The 18357-nt window shown below is 36.3% G+C and overlaps 2 protein-coding genes across 3 annotated transcripts; both read left to right on the top strand.

The window, feature by feature from the left end:
• Positions 1 to 2885: 2885 nt before the first annotated feature.
• Positions 2886 to 16362, top strand: LOC121985098 (protein SUPPRESSOR OF PHYA-105 1-like). Of its 2 annotated transcripts, none has more exons than XM_042538375.1 (8): positions 2886 to 3102; positions 3640 to 5227; positions 6115 to 6272; positions 9234 to 10065; positions 14183 to 14329; positions 14599 to 14913; positions 15003 to 15062; positions 15534 to 16362. In XM_042538375.1, exons 2-8 carry the CDS (start codon positions 3743 to 3745, stop codon positions 15723 to 15725), a joined length of 3189 nt encoding a protein of 1062 aa, XP_042394309.1. In that variant the 5' UTR covers positions 2886 to 3102; positions 3640 to 3742; the 3' UTR covers positions 15726 to 16362. The 2 variants fall into 2 exon arrangements, with proteins under 2 accessions (XP_042394309.1, XP_042394308.1); XM_042538374.1 differs by having other exon boundaries at positions 2886 to 3226.
• A 1031-nt stretch (positions 16363 to 17393) lies between these two features.
• On the top strand, positions 17394 to 18221 carry LOC121985096. The gene has a single exon (XM_042538373.1). It carries the CDS (start codon positions 17547 to 17549, stop codon positions 17802 to 17804), a length of 258 nt encoding a protein of 85 aa, XP_042394307.1. The 5' UTR covers positions 17394 to 17546; the 3' UTR covers positions 17805 to 18221.
• Positions 18222 to 18357: the final 136 nt, after the last annotated feature.

Below are 18357 nucleotides of genomic sequence, written 5' to 3'. Positions count from 1 at the left end.
AGATTGTAAAACCCTTATGTTAAAGGGAAGGATGAAGGAAACCCTCAGTCATGCTTTTGTGTAAAGAAGAAGTTGAGGCTATGAGTTTAGCCTAACTTAAACGTATTGTCAAACATCAAAAAAAGGAAGATTTTTTGTACAAATTTTCTTAAGTCAAGGTTGACCTAGTTGACTAAGCTTGAATTGACTCAACCTTGAGTCTTGATGTTAGGGTTTTGATGTTGACAATGTATGGAGATTGCAGGTGCAATCGTACATTTGAGGAGATTGTTGGAGCAATTCTCCTCTAGTCAATGTTTGACCAATTTAGTGTGAAGAAAAGTCAAATAGGTCAAGGTTGATCGGATACCTGACTGGGAATTCCTAACTGAAAGTTAGGTAAGGGTAAGTCCAACGGGGAGGTTGGTAGATTATGAAAATTCAAGTAGGTCAATGTTGACCGGACACTTGGTGTGGAAAGTCCTGGTGAGTGAAGCCAGACAGATGGAAAGTCCTAGTGAGTGAATCTAGGCAGTTGGAAAATTCTAATGAGTGAAGCCAAGTGAAAGACCTAATGAGTGAAGATAGGTAAATGGGAAATCCTAGTGAGTGAAGTCATGTAAAAGACCTAGTGACTGAAGCTAGGTAGTGAGAAAATCCTGGTGAGTGAAGCCAGGCAGTTTGAAAGCTCTAGTGAGTGAAGACTTGCAGTAAGAAAGCCTTAGTGAGTAAAGCTAGGCAGTAAGGAAGTCCTAGTGAGTAAAGTCAGGGGTGTGAAACTCCAAGTGGGTCTAGGGCGACCATATACCTGGTGTTTGGAAGTCCAAGTGGGTCATGGAGGACCAGACACTTGGTACGAGACGGTAAGTCCAAGTGGGTCAAGGTTGACCGGACACTTGACACGGCAAGAAAAGTCCAAGTGGGTCAAAGGATTGCCCGAGCACTTGGTAACGAAATCCCAGCAGGTCAAGGTTGACCATATGCTAGGCATGAGTGAGTCCCAACAAGTCACGATTGACCGAATGTTGGATTTAGGACCATAGACTTGAGTTAGTCAAGTTAGGGTTGGTCAATCGATCAGCTGATCGATTGAACCAGAGCCTTATCCATCAGTTGATCGATTGGGAGAGGTTCGCGAGCAAGGATAGCCCAATAAGCAAGCTGATTAATTGGGGTTATGCTAATCGATTAGACAATCAATTGAAGGTCACTCGCGTGAAGAGCATAGTGTGCTCCCCAATCGATCAGCAAATCGATTGGGGCTAATTTTCCTACAAGATTGTGAGGCAGCCTGAATCGATTGGTCAATCGATTCTGAGTTTATCTGTGAGAGCACAGAGACACTTTGAATCGATAGGTCGATTGATCAAAACCTCCCCAATCGATTAGTCAATCTATTGGGATATGACCATTGTGCAGGATGTAATCTTTGGACGATTGGGATTGCGTGGATCTGACGTGGCAATCGATTGGGAGCCCTAGATCATGACAGGATAAAGCCATTGGCGAGGTTCAAATGCAAAAAAAAAAAAGTTCTCCTGTTCTCTTCATTGAGCTTATGACTACTCATCACCACTTCTTGAAGCATCTTGGAGATAAGTGTTGTTGCACTTCTAAGGTCAAGGGGCATCTACAAGATACACGAGTTCAAGCAAGAATGAGGTTTCCCATTGTATTCTTGTATTTATTTTTTTTTATTGAGTTATATACTTGTGTGAGTATTGTAAGAGATTTCTCCACCTCCAATTGTTCTGAGAAGGAGTTTCTTTCTTAGTGGAGAGTGTGCTCAGTGTGTGGATCCTTGTATTAGTCACCTCTTCTTGAGGTGGATACCAAGTAAATCCTTGTGTTAACATTGGGAGCTTGCTTCGAGTCTATTCCACTTTAAATCATTATCATCGAAGCACGAGAAACTATTCACCTCCTCTAGCTCTGAAGTGACCCAACAAGTATAGTAGGTCGTTTGACTCATAAAACTATTTAGATATATGTTGTGTAATATTCGAGATCTGATCATGAATAAAGAATCAAGTCTCCTAGGTCCGAACGACTTTATGACCAACCGACCATACACATGGATACTTGTCTCTGGAAACTGGGAAAATAAGCCCTGAGAGGCCCGACCGATACTTTTCACCGATCGTCCTTGTATTGGGAGACTTATCCCTAAAGTGATATTTGAGCTTTATAAATTCGGTATGGTTTCTTCTAAAATTTGTCTTGTATGTTTGCTTAGTGAAGATAAGGATACCGAGCCTTATAATTTTAGTTAGTTGTATATCCGGCCGCCCATATATAGGAGGACAGCGGAATGAACAGTGAATGCCCATATGTCTAATCGATTGTCAGATCAACACACTTATACTAAGTGTCTTAATATAGACGGGGAGCATTAGATTGGCCTCTAGGCTGACTGTCCTTGTACTTAGGGGTCTTATCATTAGGCGAAGAACCAAGCCATGTTGAGAGTAACCCCTCGACTGCCGCCTCCCTTTAACTTAGACTACCACCTCATCTTAACTTTCACTATTCTGTTATCTTAATTTTAACTACTATATTATACCTAGATCCGTTCATAACAACCCGTATCATAAAGTAAATAATATTTCCTTCCTTTTATCTTCTAAACTAATTTTAACTTAGTGATAGAGACATTTTAATCATTACCATTTGAATCAGTTTTGGATGAAAATTGAGCATGTCATTTAAAAAAAAAAAAATGGATGATAATAAAAATAAGGGACGTTTTTTTTATAATAAAAAATTCTAGCCAGATTAAATTGTCAGTTTGTAAAATGCGTAAATTTTGAAATCGTAAATATTTGAACGGTATATTTATAAGGATGTTCGTACAAGTTTTCCAAAAATGAACTATGATTTAAAAAATGGAAACCTTATTCCAGGTCCCTTCCTGGATGATCAATGAAGCACGCAACCATCCAATGAAAAGTTTCGCCTAACGAAATCGTACAATTCGACTGGCACGATGACACCTCGCTCTCTCCCCCTCATCTTCTTTGAAAAGGGGGAACAGAGGATGAGAGAGAGAGAGAGAATATGTCATGTGCGGATGGCAGATCCAGGCCTAGTGGAATTTACTTGTTAATCATGGTGAATGCTCAGGTAACCTCTGCTTCTTTCCGCTTTTGGCAGTTTTAGGGTTCTTTTTGTCGTCGCTTCTTGTTCCCGCGACTGCTCCTCCAATCGATCTCCTCAGCTCTGCTCCTCGATCCCGCCCTCTTTCCTGGTATGCTTGTTAGTTTGTTTCCCAACTGACTTGTGTGCTTTTAATTGGTACCCTCACATTCCAAGTTCATCTTTTTATTTTATTTTATTTTATTTTCCCCCTCTTTTGCCTGATTGGTTACTAGATGGTCATTGCCTAACGTACGTAATCTATTAGGGACTATGGCGCTATCTATAATCTCTCTGTAAACATTGATCTGCGGTTCCGATAAGCCAGAATTTCGTGGAAAAATATGATTTTTCCTCTATTATAATGTCAGAACTGTTTTTTTTGGCATTTACAAACTGAAACCCTAGGACCGTCCTGCATTTTATTTCGTTTTAATGAATATTTTCTGTTCCGTTTGGATAGAATGCGCATTGTTGCACTTACGTTCTACTTATCGTTGCATTGGATATAAAACAATGGTGCAGGGGCCTTGTTGAAGTTAAATATGGAATTTTTATGAATGGCTACTGAAGCAGTTGGTTCTCAAAGTTGTCTTGGTCCTTGTTTCTGAGGAACTTTTCACGAGTTATGGAAAGATCGGAAGAAGTAAATGAGATAATTGAGGACTCAGAGCCTGATGCTCCTCATTTCAAAAGAGTAGAGATTGACAAAGCACCAGAGGAGCCAAATTGTGATTCTGCACTAGAAACGCAAGCACATATTAACCTTGAAGATGCTGAATGGTCTGAACACTTTGCATTGCTGCACCCACCTGGGTTGTTTGGTAACAGTGTCACAGAAAAGGACTTAAATGTTGATATGCCAACAGATTCTGGGCGTCAACCACACTGCTCAGGCCTCAACTCTCTAGGGAGACAGGAAGAGATGGTAGAAGAGTTGACTCTGAAAAGCTATAGGAATCCTAACTTGTCTATAGGAAGTAGCACAGGTAGCGGGGAGAAACCATCAAATAAGTTGGGTCTATGGAAGAATTTCACAAGACTTACAGGGAAATCAAGAGACAAAGATGTGAGTGAATCCTTTTCAGTGGATCACAGTGATGATTTCGACAACAAGGTTTTGCCTCCATCATCAGGTACAAAGAGAATGCTAGTGACACAGTCTGAACCAAAAGCTTCTGGATTGTCTGATCATATATCTAAGGCTCACAAGCATCTCAGCTCAAATACCGAGCCAACAAATTCTCCTGTTGTGCTTCAGACCAAGGTTCCCTCGGGGTTTGGATTTCACCAATACTTGTTGAAGACTTCACTAAAGGGTAAAGGAGTCACATTTCAAGGAAAGTATAATGCTCCTGGCACTGTGATTTCTCAACATGTTGAACAACCTAGTGCTAGCATGGGCATCACTTTGGCATCATCTCACACTCCTAGTGCTAAAGCAGATGATATCTTGTTTGACAAGGTAGAAACTTCAAATCCTTATAAAAGAGAAATTATCTTGAGGGAATGGCTTAAGCCTAAAGACCAAAAGATAAATAAGGTTGAACGCATGCATATATTTAAGCAGATTGTGGATTTTGTTGACATCTGTCACTCCCGACAGATCATTTTACAAAATTTACGACCGTCATATTTTGTCAAGTTGCCCTCAAATCAAGTTAAATACATTGGCTCGTTTGCCCCACAGAGTGAGATAGAGCATCAAGATTCTGTGGGACGATATATTCACCATCTAGACAGCCGTTTGAAAAGAAAGAAGGGCAGTGGCCAGGATAATGACACTCGTCAAGTTTCTTCGGTGAAGCTACAGAAATTTCATGGTCTTAAGTGTTTTAGTAGCGAGCACCCCACATGCCCGTCATGCAGTGATTTTGAAGGTGTTGATCATCTTGAACATGATGCTGATAATTTCAGATCAAGCAATCCTAGCAATGATTCTATGGTATTAAAATTGGACAGAAAGAACATGCACGGCAATTCTAGTTTCAACAGCCAACAGTCCACACTACTGAAATTGGAGGAGAGTTGGTATGCTAGTCCTGAGGAAATAAATGATCACACATGCTCCTTTTCAACAAATGTTTACAGTCTTGGGCTTCTTCTGTTTGAGGTGAGTGAAGCGGACAACTGAAACACTTCATTAAGACATAAATTGTGTTGGTAGAATTGCCCAACCTCTTTCAGTATGGTGGATACATGTTCATGATTTTTATTTTCTTGATACCATTGTCATTTTTTGTTACTATTTGAATATATGTATTTGGTTTGCTTATTTCTAAGGTTCCTTTTTTAATGATCTTCTCCTTTCAATGATTTTCTTATTTCCAACAATGCTAGAGAAACAAGATTCATTTCTGCATTTACTCTTATCTGTTTTGTTGGTGTTTAGTCATTAGTATTTGTAATAGTTGAAAATGTGGTTACACTGGAAAAAATGAATAGAGATTACAGCACCAATAAAAAAAATGCCATGAAGTATTGTGAAGGAAAAAGATCAAGTTATTGATTTCCCAAGGATATAAGGAGAGCGAATTATAGATCTAATGATGGTTTCTGACACACAAATTAAACATATAGGTCCATGAAGGAGACAAGTAGGGGTGACAGTTTGATTCTTTCATTCCATTCCTTTCTTATTATCCTTTATTCGATGTGTGGATGTTCAGAAAAGGAATGTTGGCTGCTAGCAAAGAACTATTCCTAGGAATACTATGAAAGGAATTTGCTTATGCATCAACCAGCCCATTCTTATGGGTCAGCTTCATATTGTTTTTCTCTTCCCCTTTCTATCACTGATGATGGCTCAAGGTGATTTATGGCTAGATAAACACAGTTTTCATTGGTCTTGGTTCAATAACCTCATGGAAGTAAAAACAGTTTTGCTAAGTAGGCAAATGAAGGGGATATTTTCTCTACTGGATTCGTTTGTACATTTGATCAAGTTAATACATTATTTTTGTTATATTTTTAGTAAATTTCTCACCTCTTTGTTTTCAGTTGTTATGCTGCTGCAAAACTTGGAAACTCCATTCTGCTGAAATGTTGAATCTGCGCCACCGTATTCTTCCACCAACCTTTGTGTCAGAAAATCTTAAGGAAGTTGGCTTTATTCTTTGGCTGTTGCATCCTGACCCTTCTTGTCGCCCAAGACCAAGGTGTGCATTCATTTTGCATGTATTTTTGAAGATACCTTAAATCCATGGACAAGTTTTGATGCACTTTTAGACATTATCCTCCAATCTCTGCCATTTCATGCTACTCTAGATGTATGTTGATCGTAATTTTGAATAGCAAAGGGAAAATGGTTTTTTCCTTTCATAGTAGGGGCCATAGTTTGCCTTTTTAACATTAGAAGGCTATGGTAAGAAATTCACCAAGGAAACGAACATTCATGTATGTCAAATCATCATTGAGAATGGTTGTATGCGCTTCAAATTTGATAGACCCTTTCTTAAAATGTTGGATTGGGTAGAACCAAGTATAAGGGAGACACACTAGAAGGACTATCAAGAATTTTTCTATGTTGGCTCAGAGAACAAACACTTGAAGCTCATGGAGGCATGCACAAAATAGAGACTAAGATATAATATTGCAATGGAGGGAGAAGAGGTATATTCTTGACTACTAGGAGGAAATGATACTCAATGATCCTTACCAAATTCACACACTTCACAATAAAGCTTGGTCAACAGAGATGGAATATTAACAAACTGTTCAAATCTAGATAAAAGGATCACCAAGTCAACAATGCCATTGGTGTATGGTGAGATTGTTTGTAGTAAGAACGTTAGAGGCTAGGTGATCATCTAACTGATAGATTTCATTAAAATGATGACCGGAAAAACACAATGGGCATGTTAAAAGGTTAAGGGTTTTGTAGAAGTGCTATCAAAAAAACTAAACGCATGGGAAGCTTTCAAACATAAAGCACTTTATTCAAGAGCAATGAGGAGTTGAGCAAGGAGCCATGTTCTTTGATAGAAATATAAGTGTCATCAACAATAGAAACATGTGGTAAAATAAAAAGATAGAGTCCAAAAAATAATTCACCATTACTATTCATTTGTGAAAATGCTCTTGAATTAATTAACCACAAAGGCTTAGTTTTTATCATGGCTAGAAATCATAGCAAGATTTGATGAACTAGATCAGTTTTTGAGTAAAATCTAGAATTATTCATCTTTAATTCTAGAGTAGTGTCAAAATCTGAAGAGGTTGTGGTTATTTGTGTCCACGACCATGGTCTCCACCTCCATGACCTCATTTACGAGATTCAGAAGAGAGTCTCGGATGGTTGGGGATAGGTAGGACTAGGAAACTAGTGGGGCTTGCCTCATTAGCGGTGGTGGTATGTAGAAAGGAGTGGAGTCTGGTGGTGTATGTTGGATAAATTGGGAAGATGAAGAAGGGTAACCTTTTAGAGAGATCTTATGATAGGAAGACTTCTAGGTGACATAGGCAAGAAAAGAAGGATAGAGGAGAACTAGTGGGTAGCGGATAGGCTTGGATATCAAGTGAGAACTAGGATATCTTGTAGATTATCTAATCTAAAAGCTAGGACATTAGACTAAGTAATACAACAATTAATTTATTCCTATTCTATCTAACAATTTAGAGGTAATAAAGTAAATGGAAGTGGTATGCAATGATCTCACTACTTAGTGCATATACAGAAGCATATACAATTTATATTAATATATAGATATATTATAAAATTGATTAACATATTTGCAATGAAGTATACTAATCAACATTTCCCATCAATAATCATTTAAAAAATATATGTTATTATACAATTTAAAGCTTATAAAATATCAAAAAATCCATGTTAATCAATAATGCAAAACATATTGTATAACCAACATCAATATTATTCTATATTGGCAAAATAGGTGTTTAAAATAACACATACAAGTTATCACACTGAAAACTAGACTTATAATAGTATTCCACAATCATAAGGGCTAAAGGTGGTTATTTGAGAAGGATCAGATTGGTAATAAGTAGGATTATATATTTGGTTTGGTACAAGCCAAATCGAGTCAAATGAATTATAGTTTTGATTTTTTGGATGTTTGCACGTGCAATCTATACATGGATCATAAGCAACTACATCCGCCTCACATTGTCTCACATGTTGAAGCCAACCACATGTAGGCAACCATAGATGCAACATGTAGTCAGCTCGGGTCTCATCTTCCACATTCTCGAGGTAAAATTATTGCCTAAAATTATTGCCTAAACTCACCCTTAAAATTGTCCCTAGTATCAATGGCAGCACCTTCGCTCCTCTTATCAATGGACCTACGGTGTCACCATAGTAAAGTTATATCAGTAAGATACATGGATGCAGTACGAATCTTAAGTGCATCGTCTCTGATGTTGTCGGCCTTGAAATATTGCTCTAACCCCCAAAGGAAATTGTCCACATCCTTTGTGGACCTGTTAGTTTCAGGAACCTTCACATAGTATGCGGACTGCATTGCAAGCAAGCCTCCTACCATTACTATCTTGCAAGAAGCGAGCTCTCCCTTGAGCTCTTCCATTTCCTTGTGCAAAACACCACCATAGCCTCCCGGATGGCATTCTTCTAGGTCAGTTGGTCTACAATTTTATTGAGGGCACCTTGCATCTCTTTCTTAACCTCCTCACCTGTGGAGTCTAGCTCCTCGAGATGCTCCTCTGAGTCATCAGACTATTCTTGCAGCTTTCCAACAGTGACTTCCACCTTAGCTAACCGGGCATCCATTGCAGACAGTATATCCATATAGCTCTCCTTCTTGGATGCTCCTTAAAACAATGGCACACTTCCTCATTCATTGTCTTTCACATTAAACAAATTTAATTTCCCTTTAACTCTTATTTTCATTATTACATTCTTTTCATATTTCTGTGTTCAAACTCCAATATGATTGAGGCAATCTGACCAATAAGGATGTTTCTGGGCTGGCTTATTTGGATATCAACTCCGCAAACTATGGGATGGATTGTTGCATTTTTAATGATAATATTTGCTGAGAAATATCTACCATCATGTTTACTTCATGTAAGATTTCATTTCCTCTTTGATGGAGTCGATATTGTATAACCTAAAGGTAATGCCAATTCATGCTCAGGGATATTCTTCAAAGTGATCTGTTAAATGAAAGTAAAGATTTGCTCTCGGTAGATAAATCATCAGCTTTGGTAGAAGAGGAAGATGCAGAATCAGATTTGTTATTGTATTTTCTTTCATCTTTGAAAGAAGAAAAAGTGAAGCAGGCCTCAAAGCTAGAAGCAGAACTTGCCTGGTTAAAGGCAGATATAGAGGAGGCTGAAAAAAGACACTTATCAAGAGCTCAGTTATATTTGGATAGCACAAAGTTCCTATTAAATCGCGTAGATTCTTCCAGCATGAATGAAAACACAGTATCACATATTCAACAACTACAATCACATTCCAAATCAAATAAATATGAGCAGAGGTTGATGAAGAATTTTGATCAACTAGAAAATGCATACTTCTCTCAAATCTCAAAAATTGACACAGCTGGTCCTATTACTGCAATCCATTCTGACTGTGGCATTTTGAAGAATAGTAATAGATATTCCCTTATTCAGAATGATGCAAATGAAGCAAAGGATTGTCTGGGCACCTTCTTTAATGGTTTGTGCAAGTATGCTCGGTATAGTAAATTTGAAGTTTGTGGGAGTTTGAAAAAGGTAGACACCTTCAACTCTGTGAATGTCATTTGTGCTTTGAGTTTCGACCGTGATGAGGATTACTTTGCTGCTGCTGGAGTATCGAAGAAAATTAAGATTTTTGAGTTTGGTGCGCTTTTGAATGACAATTTGGATGTTCATTACCCACTGGTTGAAATGTCTAGTAGATCCAAGCTCAGCTGTGTCTGTTGGAATACTTATATAAATAGTTATTTGGCTTCAGCAGATTATGAAGGTGTCGTCCAGGTATGTATCTTGATAATCTCACATCTTTTATTACATTTGCTTAGTAATGTGTTAGCATTTTTACTTATTTATCTTAATTTGATTACAAATGGTTATAAGGTCCTTTCTTATCCATGCTATGACTTTGTTTTGCCTTTCTTGGGGACTAGGTCATGCAAAATAATTTTCCAATAGATTTGGTGTGCATGATAGGGGTGGCCATCTATACCCAAAACAAAACTGAAACCAACCCAATTTGGAAAACAGTCATTTTGGTTTGATTTCTGTTTGAAATTTTACAAGCTGTTAAAACCAAACTAAATTGTTAAAGTTTTGTATAAATAAATTGAATATATAGCTAAGCCAGTATTTCCTTAGTGTTATCAGCTTGTGTTCGTTGTTTTAGTCTAAATATTAGAACTGTAAAAAGTTTGATTGTTGTTTCAATAAAAACCTTGCTTAAAAGGCAATGTTAATCTATTTTTGATTGACATGTATGTTTATTGTTCAATTTCAATTTCAGTCAGCATTGACCAATATAAAAATTTAGGCTCAATTTAGAAATTGAACCATAAGGTTTCAGTTTGGTATTGATTTGGGTTTTTTAAATTGAAATATTTTGGTTTGGTTTCAATTTTTCTTACCAAAACAATAAACCAAACCACATCCACCCTAACTGCATAGAAAACTAAGTTGAAGACTATTTTCTCCTAACATATGAAGTACAGGCCATATGAAGTCAGTTTTGAGAGTTGGGAGTTGCAGTGATGCCTTTGATTTTTGAAATTAAGAAGGTACCACATGGAATTCATTGCTCTTTTATGATCTATTTTTTCCTAGATACTAATTGATGGGTGATCTTCTACATGATGTAATCATTTTCCAAGAAACCTATGCCTATTCACCAAAAAAATGTGACATCCTAATTTAGTCCCACTTGGTGAGATAGAGCTAATGAATGGCAAATTTTAAGCTTAGATGAGCAAGTAATATTAATTTGGGCTAAGCATTTGTTTGTCAATTTTTAGCAACAGGTTAATGTTTCAATTCTCCTGCCTAATGAGTCCTGATAAAATGCTCCCCATTAGTCTAGGATTGTTGTGTTAAATATTGGAGTTATTTTCTAGAAAGCCAAAAAATTATGATCAAGATTTTGCACTCAACCGTTCATTGGCACTAGCGGGGGTAGGGAGAATTGGGACTAGTGATGTTACAAATTTATGAATTAAGCTTGCAGAGGGATTCTTGGAAGGAAAACGTGAAAGTCAGAAGTTGAGATGTCATATTATGCTTAGGTTACTACTATGAAAGGTAATTAATCTAAGATCATCATATTACTACACTCATTAGTACCAAAAGAAAAAGACAGGGTTGTGTTTGCTAAGCTTACACGTCTCACTGTAACCATAGACTGAAAAACTCCTTTATTTCAAACACAAATGATCAAGATGATAATGCCCACTAGTAAAGATATTGGTGGTAGTTAGAGTGCTAGAGGGATATTGGTCATCAAGTTAGTAAGCTCTATCATATTCATGACTGCCACTTATCGTTATATTTGTCTGTAAGTCCTAAAATACAAATGACTAGTATTAAGGCTACATGGCAATTCAACTATCTTTAAAAGTGTTATGGAGAACCAATTTACAGGGAAATAACAGGGTTATGCAAACAATTAGCAATGAGGATATGATAAAGTTAAGATAAAAAATAGAAAATAACTCCTAGTTACTAGTTATATGAGAAGTTGCATAGTACCAAGAAGCTTTATGGCACTGTATTTTACCATGGAAGTAGTTCCAAAAATGGAGATTCTGCCAATAATGTTGGATGAACTAAAGGCATTCTTGAGCCAGGTCTAAACTGTTCATACTCATCTGAACTAGTAGTAATAATGGTGGATGTTGGAACAGATTCAGAGGATAATAAAGTTGCAGCTACTGTCCAAAAAATCGACCTGAAGCAATCCAATTCTTTTGGGTTTGGAAATATCTTTCATCTTTGAGTTTCAGGTTTTTATAGAAATTTGAGTTAGATCTGGTTTATATATATAATTTCACAATCTACAATATGTGCTATGTGTAGTGAGAAATTCTCAAAAATAAAAAGCAAACCTAACTAATTTTCCAGTTTAAATTTTTTTTCTTAATGTATTCAAATTTGAATCTGATTTTTGTTCCATAACTAAAAAAATTTGGAAAATATTTTGATTGGGTCGAGTTTATTCAAAGCATGACTTAACTCAATCATTTCCATCCATATCCACAATCTTGTCCAACAACCTTAGAAAGAACTTCAAATGGAGACTAGAAGTAGCTAAATGCATGCGAAAGGAAAGCACAAAGTCCAATGCATTCAGGAGGCGGTATTATTGCATTCATAAGCAAGATTGAACTGACACTACAGGGATCTTCTAGGCTACACCACACTTGAATTTTGCACATTTGATGCTCTTCAAGCTGGAGCTTCAGATCTCTAGGATCCATGGAGATGTGATAGAATGACACATAGCAAGTTCATCCCACTTCTAAATTGAAAATATTTGCCATATTCATGATGTATGTAAGAAAAATTCTTCTCATAAGAGTACACTTACCATATCACATCTCATGTCTCTAGGTGAGAGGAACATAAAAAAAACCAGCCTTGGTTATAGGTGTGTGCCCATTGGGTTCAAATCTAATTGAATTGCATTTTTCTATACTGATTATTTAGAAATCAAAATAAACTGAATCAACATATCAACAAAATTGATAAATGGAAGCTCGATGCACGAAGCTTGGAGCACATTGAGTCTATTCTATGTGGCCTTACCTTAGATGGCAAGAGGCTTTTTTTTGCTGTGACTCGAACTCATGACCACAAGGTCTAAAGTTTTCAGTTTTACTTTGGTTTTTGCATTTAAAACTCTGTAATTTCTTAATTTTGATATTAAATTACAACTATTTGTGGACCAAATTTTTATTGAAAAAATTAATGTGTTAAGTTATATTGTTATAATGAATTTTTGCAATAAATTTTATACACCTTGAATGTTCTAAACAAGTCCTCACTGCTAAATATATATTTTATTGTTGCAAAGATAATATTATTTTATTTTTCAATTTTGGTTGGCTTACATTAATTAAGCACATTGAAAACTAGTTGAAATACTGTCATGCTTCAGTTAACCTGAAATGAATCAAACTAATTTGGTGAAAAAACAAACCAAATAGAAGTTTTGATTTAGTTCAGTTTGTTTTCAATTTGAACTAGTAAGGGATACATTTACTTGATTGATCAGACTTGAATTTTACTATACTGAATAAGCTGCATCATTCCTATATGTAGGTGGAGATGCTAGATAACTTCCTTTTTTCTTGAAAGTTTACAAGAAGCTAAAGATTCTACCTAGAGGAGATAATTGGAAATATAAAATTTGATACAGATTCTATTAGTTTCATGTGTTTTAAACTCATTGGTAGAGGAGTGCAACATGGTTTTGTTTTCATTATTTATGAAATATATTTTTTGGTCAAATTTTTGATGTGGCACAGAAGCAAATCAAAACTTGCATAGAGGCTTAACGTCATTTGAACTTGCACACACAATCTCACACAAAGAAATAAATAATCTCAAACAAAGAATAAAAACTCACGAAGAGGAAAATCTTATTATGCAAAAATGTTCTAACATGGGAGAACTGGACTCCTTTTAATGATTAAAAAATGGCAGCCCGATGTACGAAGCTCCCGCCATACGGGATATCGGGGAAAGATTTATTGTACGCAGCATTACCTTGCTTTTTGTAAGAGGTTGTTTCCAGGATTCGAACCCGTGATCTTTTTGGTCACAAAGCAAAAACTTTACCATTGCGCCAAGGCTCCCCTTCACTCCTTTTAATGATTCCAACCTAAAAAACTAGGAAATAAATTAAATTATAAAATAAGAAACAAACAAAATTAAATTGAACTACCAAAACTTCCATATCCTCTTAAGACAATTACCAACTTGTAACCTTCCTTTGAAGATTTATTCTCCTAAAGATGAGAACCTTACAAAATAAACTCTTACAATTCTAATACTTAAAAATAAATAAATTTCCTATTTCGCATCAGTTTTCAATGCTTTCTGATTTGTTCATATTTGCTAAGTTCAGTTATGGGATGCAAGTACTGGGCATGGATTCACTAGGTTCACAGAGCACCAGAAACGAGCATGGTCTGTCAATTTCTCTGTAGTTGATCCAACTAAGCTGGCAAGTGGAAGTGATGACTGCACTGTGAAACTCTGGAGCATCAATGAGGTATGGTACTGAATAAATATTGTATTTAGGCATTGCTCAATGGTCACATGGAGTCTTAATCTGCTACATGTTGAAAAGAAAGTTATTTTGTACACGTAATACATCACATGATTAAACTGTGGATTTGTAATAAGTTAGTAAAATAGAAAGAAAGTAAATTATTCTTGAAAGTTCGGGATTTGCTATGTTTCTTGGCCAGAAAGACCTTATTTGATTACTGGACTTGCCTGCTTACTTTACTATCAACTGAACTTACTTTGCTATTGCAGAAAAATTCTATAGACACCATAAGAACTATGGCCAATGTGTGTTCTGTCCAATTCTCATGTTCCTCGCACCTCTTGGCTATTGGATGTGCTGACTACAAAACCTACTGTTATGATTTAAGGAACACTCGAATTCCTTGGTGTACTCTTTCTGGGCATGGAAAGGCAGTCAGCTATGTTAAATTTATAGATTCAGAAACACTTGTTTCTGCATCAACTGACAACACACTTAAAATTTGGGATCTTGAGAAAACAAATTCTGGTGGTTTCTCCACCAATGCCTGCAGCCTAACTCTAAGTGGTCATACCAATGAGAAGGTATTCCCACTTTAATTCTTTTAGCTACTTACATAACTGTATCTTTTGAGGAATTTATTTGTGATTCGCATTTATCATGTTTTCTGCAGAATTTCATTGGCTTGTCTGTTTGTGATGGGTATATAGCATGTGGTTCAGAAACAAATGAAGTAAGTTTGCTTGCAACTTTGTTGCTCACTCTCATAATAATAATTATGGCAAGGGAAATAGCAAACAGAAAAATCATCAGAAATTGATCAACAAAATATACTATTTGTATTTCTGAGAAAGTTTATGTTGGTACTAGTTGGCCATGAACTTTGATGTGTGAAGGTCTTGGGTGCTCAGATTTTTTAAGTGTGTATTGCAATATAGCAAATACTGAAAACCCGATGCCTAGCCAGCAAATAGAACTCCCAAATCCATGGAGACAAAAATCTAAATATTCAGGAGCATAGGCAATAGTTTCACCCTTCCTCTTTGGTTATTCCAAATGGAGAATTTCAGTTTCTGCTTCCCCACTGCAAACTCCCTCTCTCCCTCATATTGGTCATCTCAATATGTTGTTTGTTTCCAATTAATTGAGATTCTACTGACTATCAATTATATGTTTTTATTCATAAACTCTATCATTTCTCCAGGTTTATGCTTATTATAGAGCATTTCCCATGCCAATGACTTCGCACAAATTTGGCTCCATTGACCCAATAACGGGGCAAGAGACAAATGATGATGGTGGACAATTTGTCTCGAGTGTCTGCTGGAGAAGCAAATCAAATATGGTCATCGCAGCAAATTCCACAGGAAGAATAAAAGTTTTGAAGCTTGTTTGATAAAAAAAAAAAAAGTTGTCATAATTAATCTCCATGATGTTCCTGATGGCAAACTTGGCATTCTGCTGAAGTCGCAACCAGTCTGTCAATATGCACATGATATATGCACCTTATGTGCGCCACTGCCATTTTATTCTGAAACTTTATGTTGCCAAGGCTTCACCAGAAACAAATTCCAAGATGCCAAAGTGTCAAAGGAATGACACGACCTGAGAATCACAACTATCATCATCAATTAAACAAGGAGGTGCTGCAATGTGATGCTTATTTCTTCCAAGTTTTATTCTGATATGTGATGCACAAAATTGATTTGTCGATTGATACCAGCAACTCGCCGAAATAGAAAACTCCAAAATCCTTGCTGTAAAGCAAGAGGTTCCAGGTTTTAGTTTTTCCTACGAGAGGCACTATACTTTGCATATAGAGGTGCTTCCTATGATCAGAATGTACTATAATGGTTACCTACCTAATGATTCTTTACAGAACTAGATTAGAAGAGAAATGAGTTGTGAAAAATCGATTTTGTTGTAGTTTGTGAAAGAATTTCCAATGTTCTTGGAAGTTGCTGTAAATGTTGATCTAGTGTTGATAATATATTAAGTGTGCATGTTTTGTTTCAGAAGAAAATTCAGATTTGCTTGGGCTAAAATTTATGGGAATTTGCATGTGGGTGTGATATGGTTGCTGCTTTTATCCATCAAACCCCATCTTACTTTTTTTTTTAAAAAAAAATAATAATTAGCTGCTCAATCTTTATATCTGTTCTAAATGGAAGTTCGAGGGCAAACTAACACATGATTAAGTTGGCAAACTACTCTTTGTTGTTGTTGGTTGAGAATTGGTTTACTTTGAATCAATTAGACTAAATAGGTTACATATATTGTTTTAAAGGTACTCATGCAAACATTCACTAAGTTGATGAATTCAAATCAAGATTTTAACAATAACTTTTAAAGTCTTTACTAGCTACCATCTAATCTAAAATATTGTTCAGATAATGAAAAATCTTTACAAAATTATCTGCTATTTTTCCTATAATTGAATATGCAAGTTAACTACTAAACAGAACGCAGATTAAATAAACACAAACCCCTCAAATATATATATATACACCAACTGTGCTTTGGCCAAATATGAAAATCTTCCGATTTTAGATTTTCCTAATAATTAACTTGGAATAATAGTCAGAGTTAATAAAATTTAAGAAATTATTATTTTTATTACTTGTGATGCTTAAATTTATTTTTTTATTTCTTCTATTTAACAATTTTATTGTTTAAAATCTTCTCAAAAAACAATCTCGAGATTTTTTTAAAAAAATTTCAATGTTTTATCTTCAACTTTATATACTATTAATAGTTTCAGCTAGAAGATCTTTGTTAAACTAACGTTTTTTGGCTATATATTCTAAACGTTTAAACTGATCTTTGTTAATTAACCATTAATAGCTAAGATTAAACCTGAAGAAGATCTATGGAACTGGTAGTCCATAAACTTTGCGTGATGGCCATGCACCTAGTGAGAGTTCATTCACATTGTATGGTGATTATAATAATAAATAAATAAATAAAATATATAATTACGAGGAAAGCTGTGACTTAGTTGTCTTCAAAAGGAAGGAAGAGATCATGAGCTCAGTGATTCCCTAACCCTTTTCCACCTCCCTCATTCTCCTTCCAACTGTATTCTAACAGCCCCTCTTTATAAACATTTCCCACCTCCCTCATTCTCCTTCCAACTGTATTCTAACAGCCCCTCTCTTTATAAACATTCACCACAAACTTACTCGCAATTAATAATTAGGCTTTGGAGGGAGGGAGAATGGAGTCCGTGGCAGCAAAGCCAAACAGCGCCGACTTGTTCACCAACGGCGGCGGTGGCGGCGGCGGGGGGCACTTCCAGATGCCGGTACACTACCCTCGCTACAGCAAGGACGACTACGAGGCCATGCCGGAGTGGAAGCTAGACCGCTTGCTGGCCCAGTATGGGCTTCCAGTCGCCGGCGACCTTGCCGACAAGAGGGGCTTTGCCATCGGTGCCTTCCTCTGGACCTCATCCTCCATCGCCGGCGGTGACTGATGCTTTGAATTGAGGTGACCCATTCAACAGTTGACTGTGTGCTGCTATATATAAAGAAGGCGATATTATGTGATAGGTTTATGATTAATTACATGGTTTATTGAGATCGAGTGAAACAATTACTTCTTCATTCATTATTTAAACACCACATTTTGATATTATTGTAGCATCTTGACAATGATATCTTAGTTTTAGATCATTGATGTAGACTAAGTTCATGGCAACAGATCGTTTAACTAAAAAAAAGCATTTAGATTCAAACAATTGGAGCTACAAAATTAAGCCTCCACAGTAGATGAATAACAATGTTCAGTCTAAAAATAGAGCCATCAACTCTTTACCATTCAAATAGAGCAAAAATATAACAAGGAAGCATCGCGTACTTCGCCCAGTAACTGAAAAAAAAAATGCTCAAAATTCATATTGTTCGGCCTCTTGAAATACAACGTTCTCGAGTTACCATTACTCGACAACGGAAAATTGTTTGTATATTCTGTCAAAATTGGAAGCTGTCTTTATTCAGTTTGTCATCTTTATTTTCTTGTATGGTTAG

This window comes from Zingiber officinale, chromosome 5B (assembly GCF_018446385.1).
Source record: "Zingiber officinale cultivar Zhangliang chromosome 5B, Zo_v1.1, whole genome shotgun sequence".
Lineage (NCBI taxonomy): Eukaryota > Viridiplantae > Streptophyta > Magnoliopsida > Zingiberales > Zingiberaceae > Zingiber > Zingiber officinale.
The sequence above is the reverse complement of the archived record's forward strand: the minus strand, read 5'-3'. Positions and strand labels throughout refer to the sequence as shown.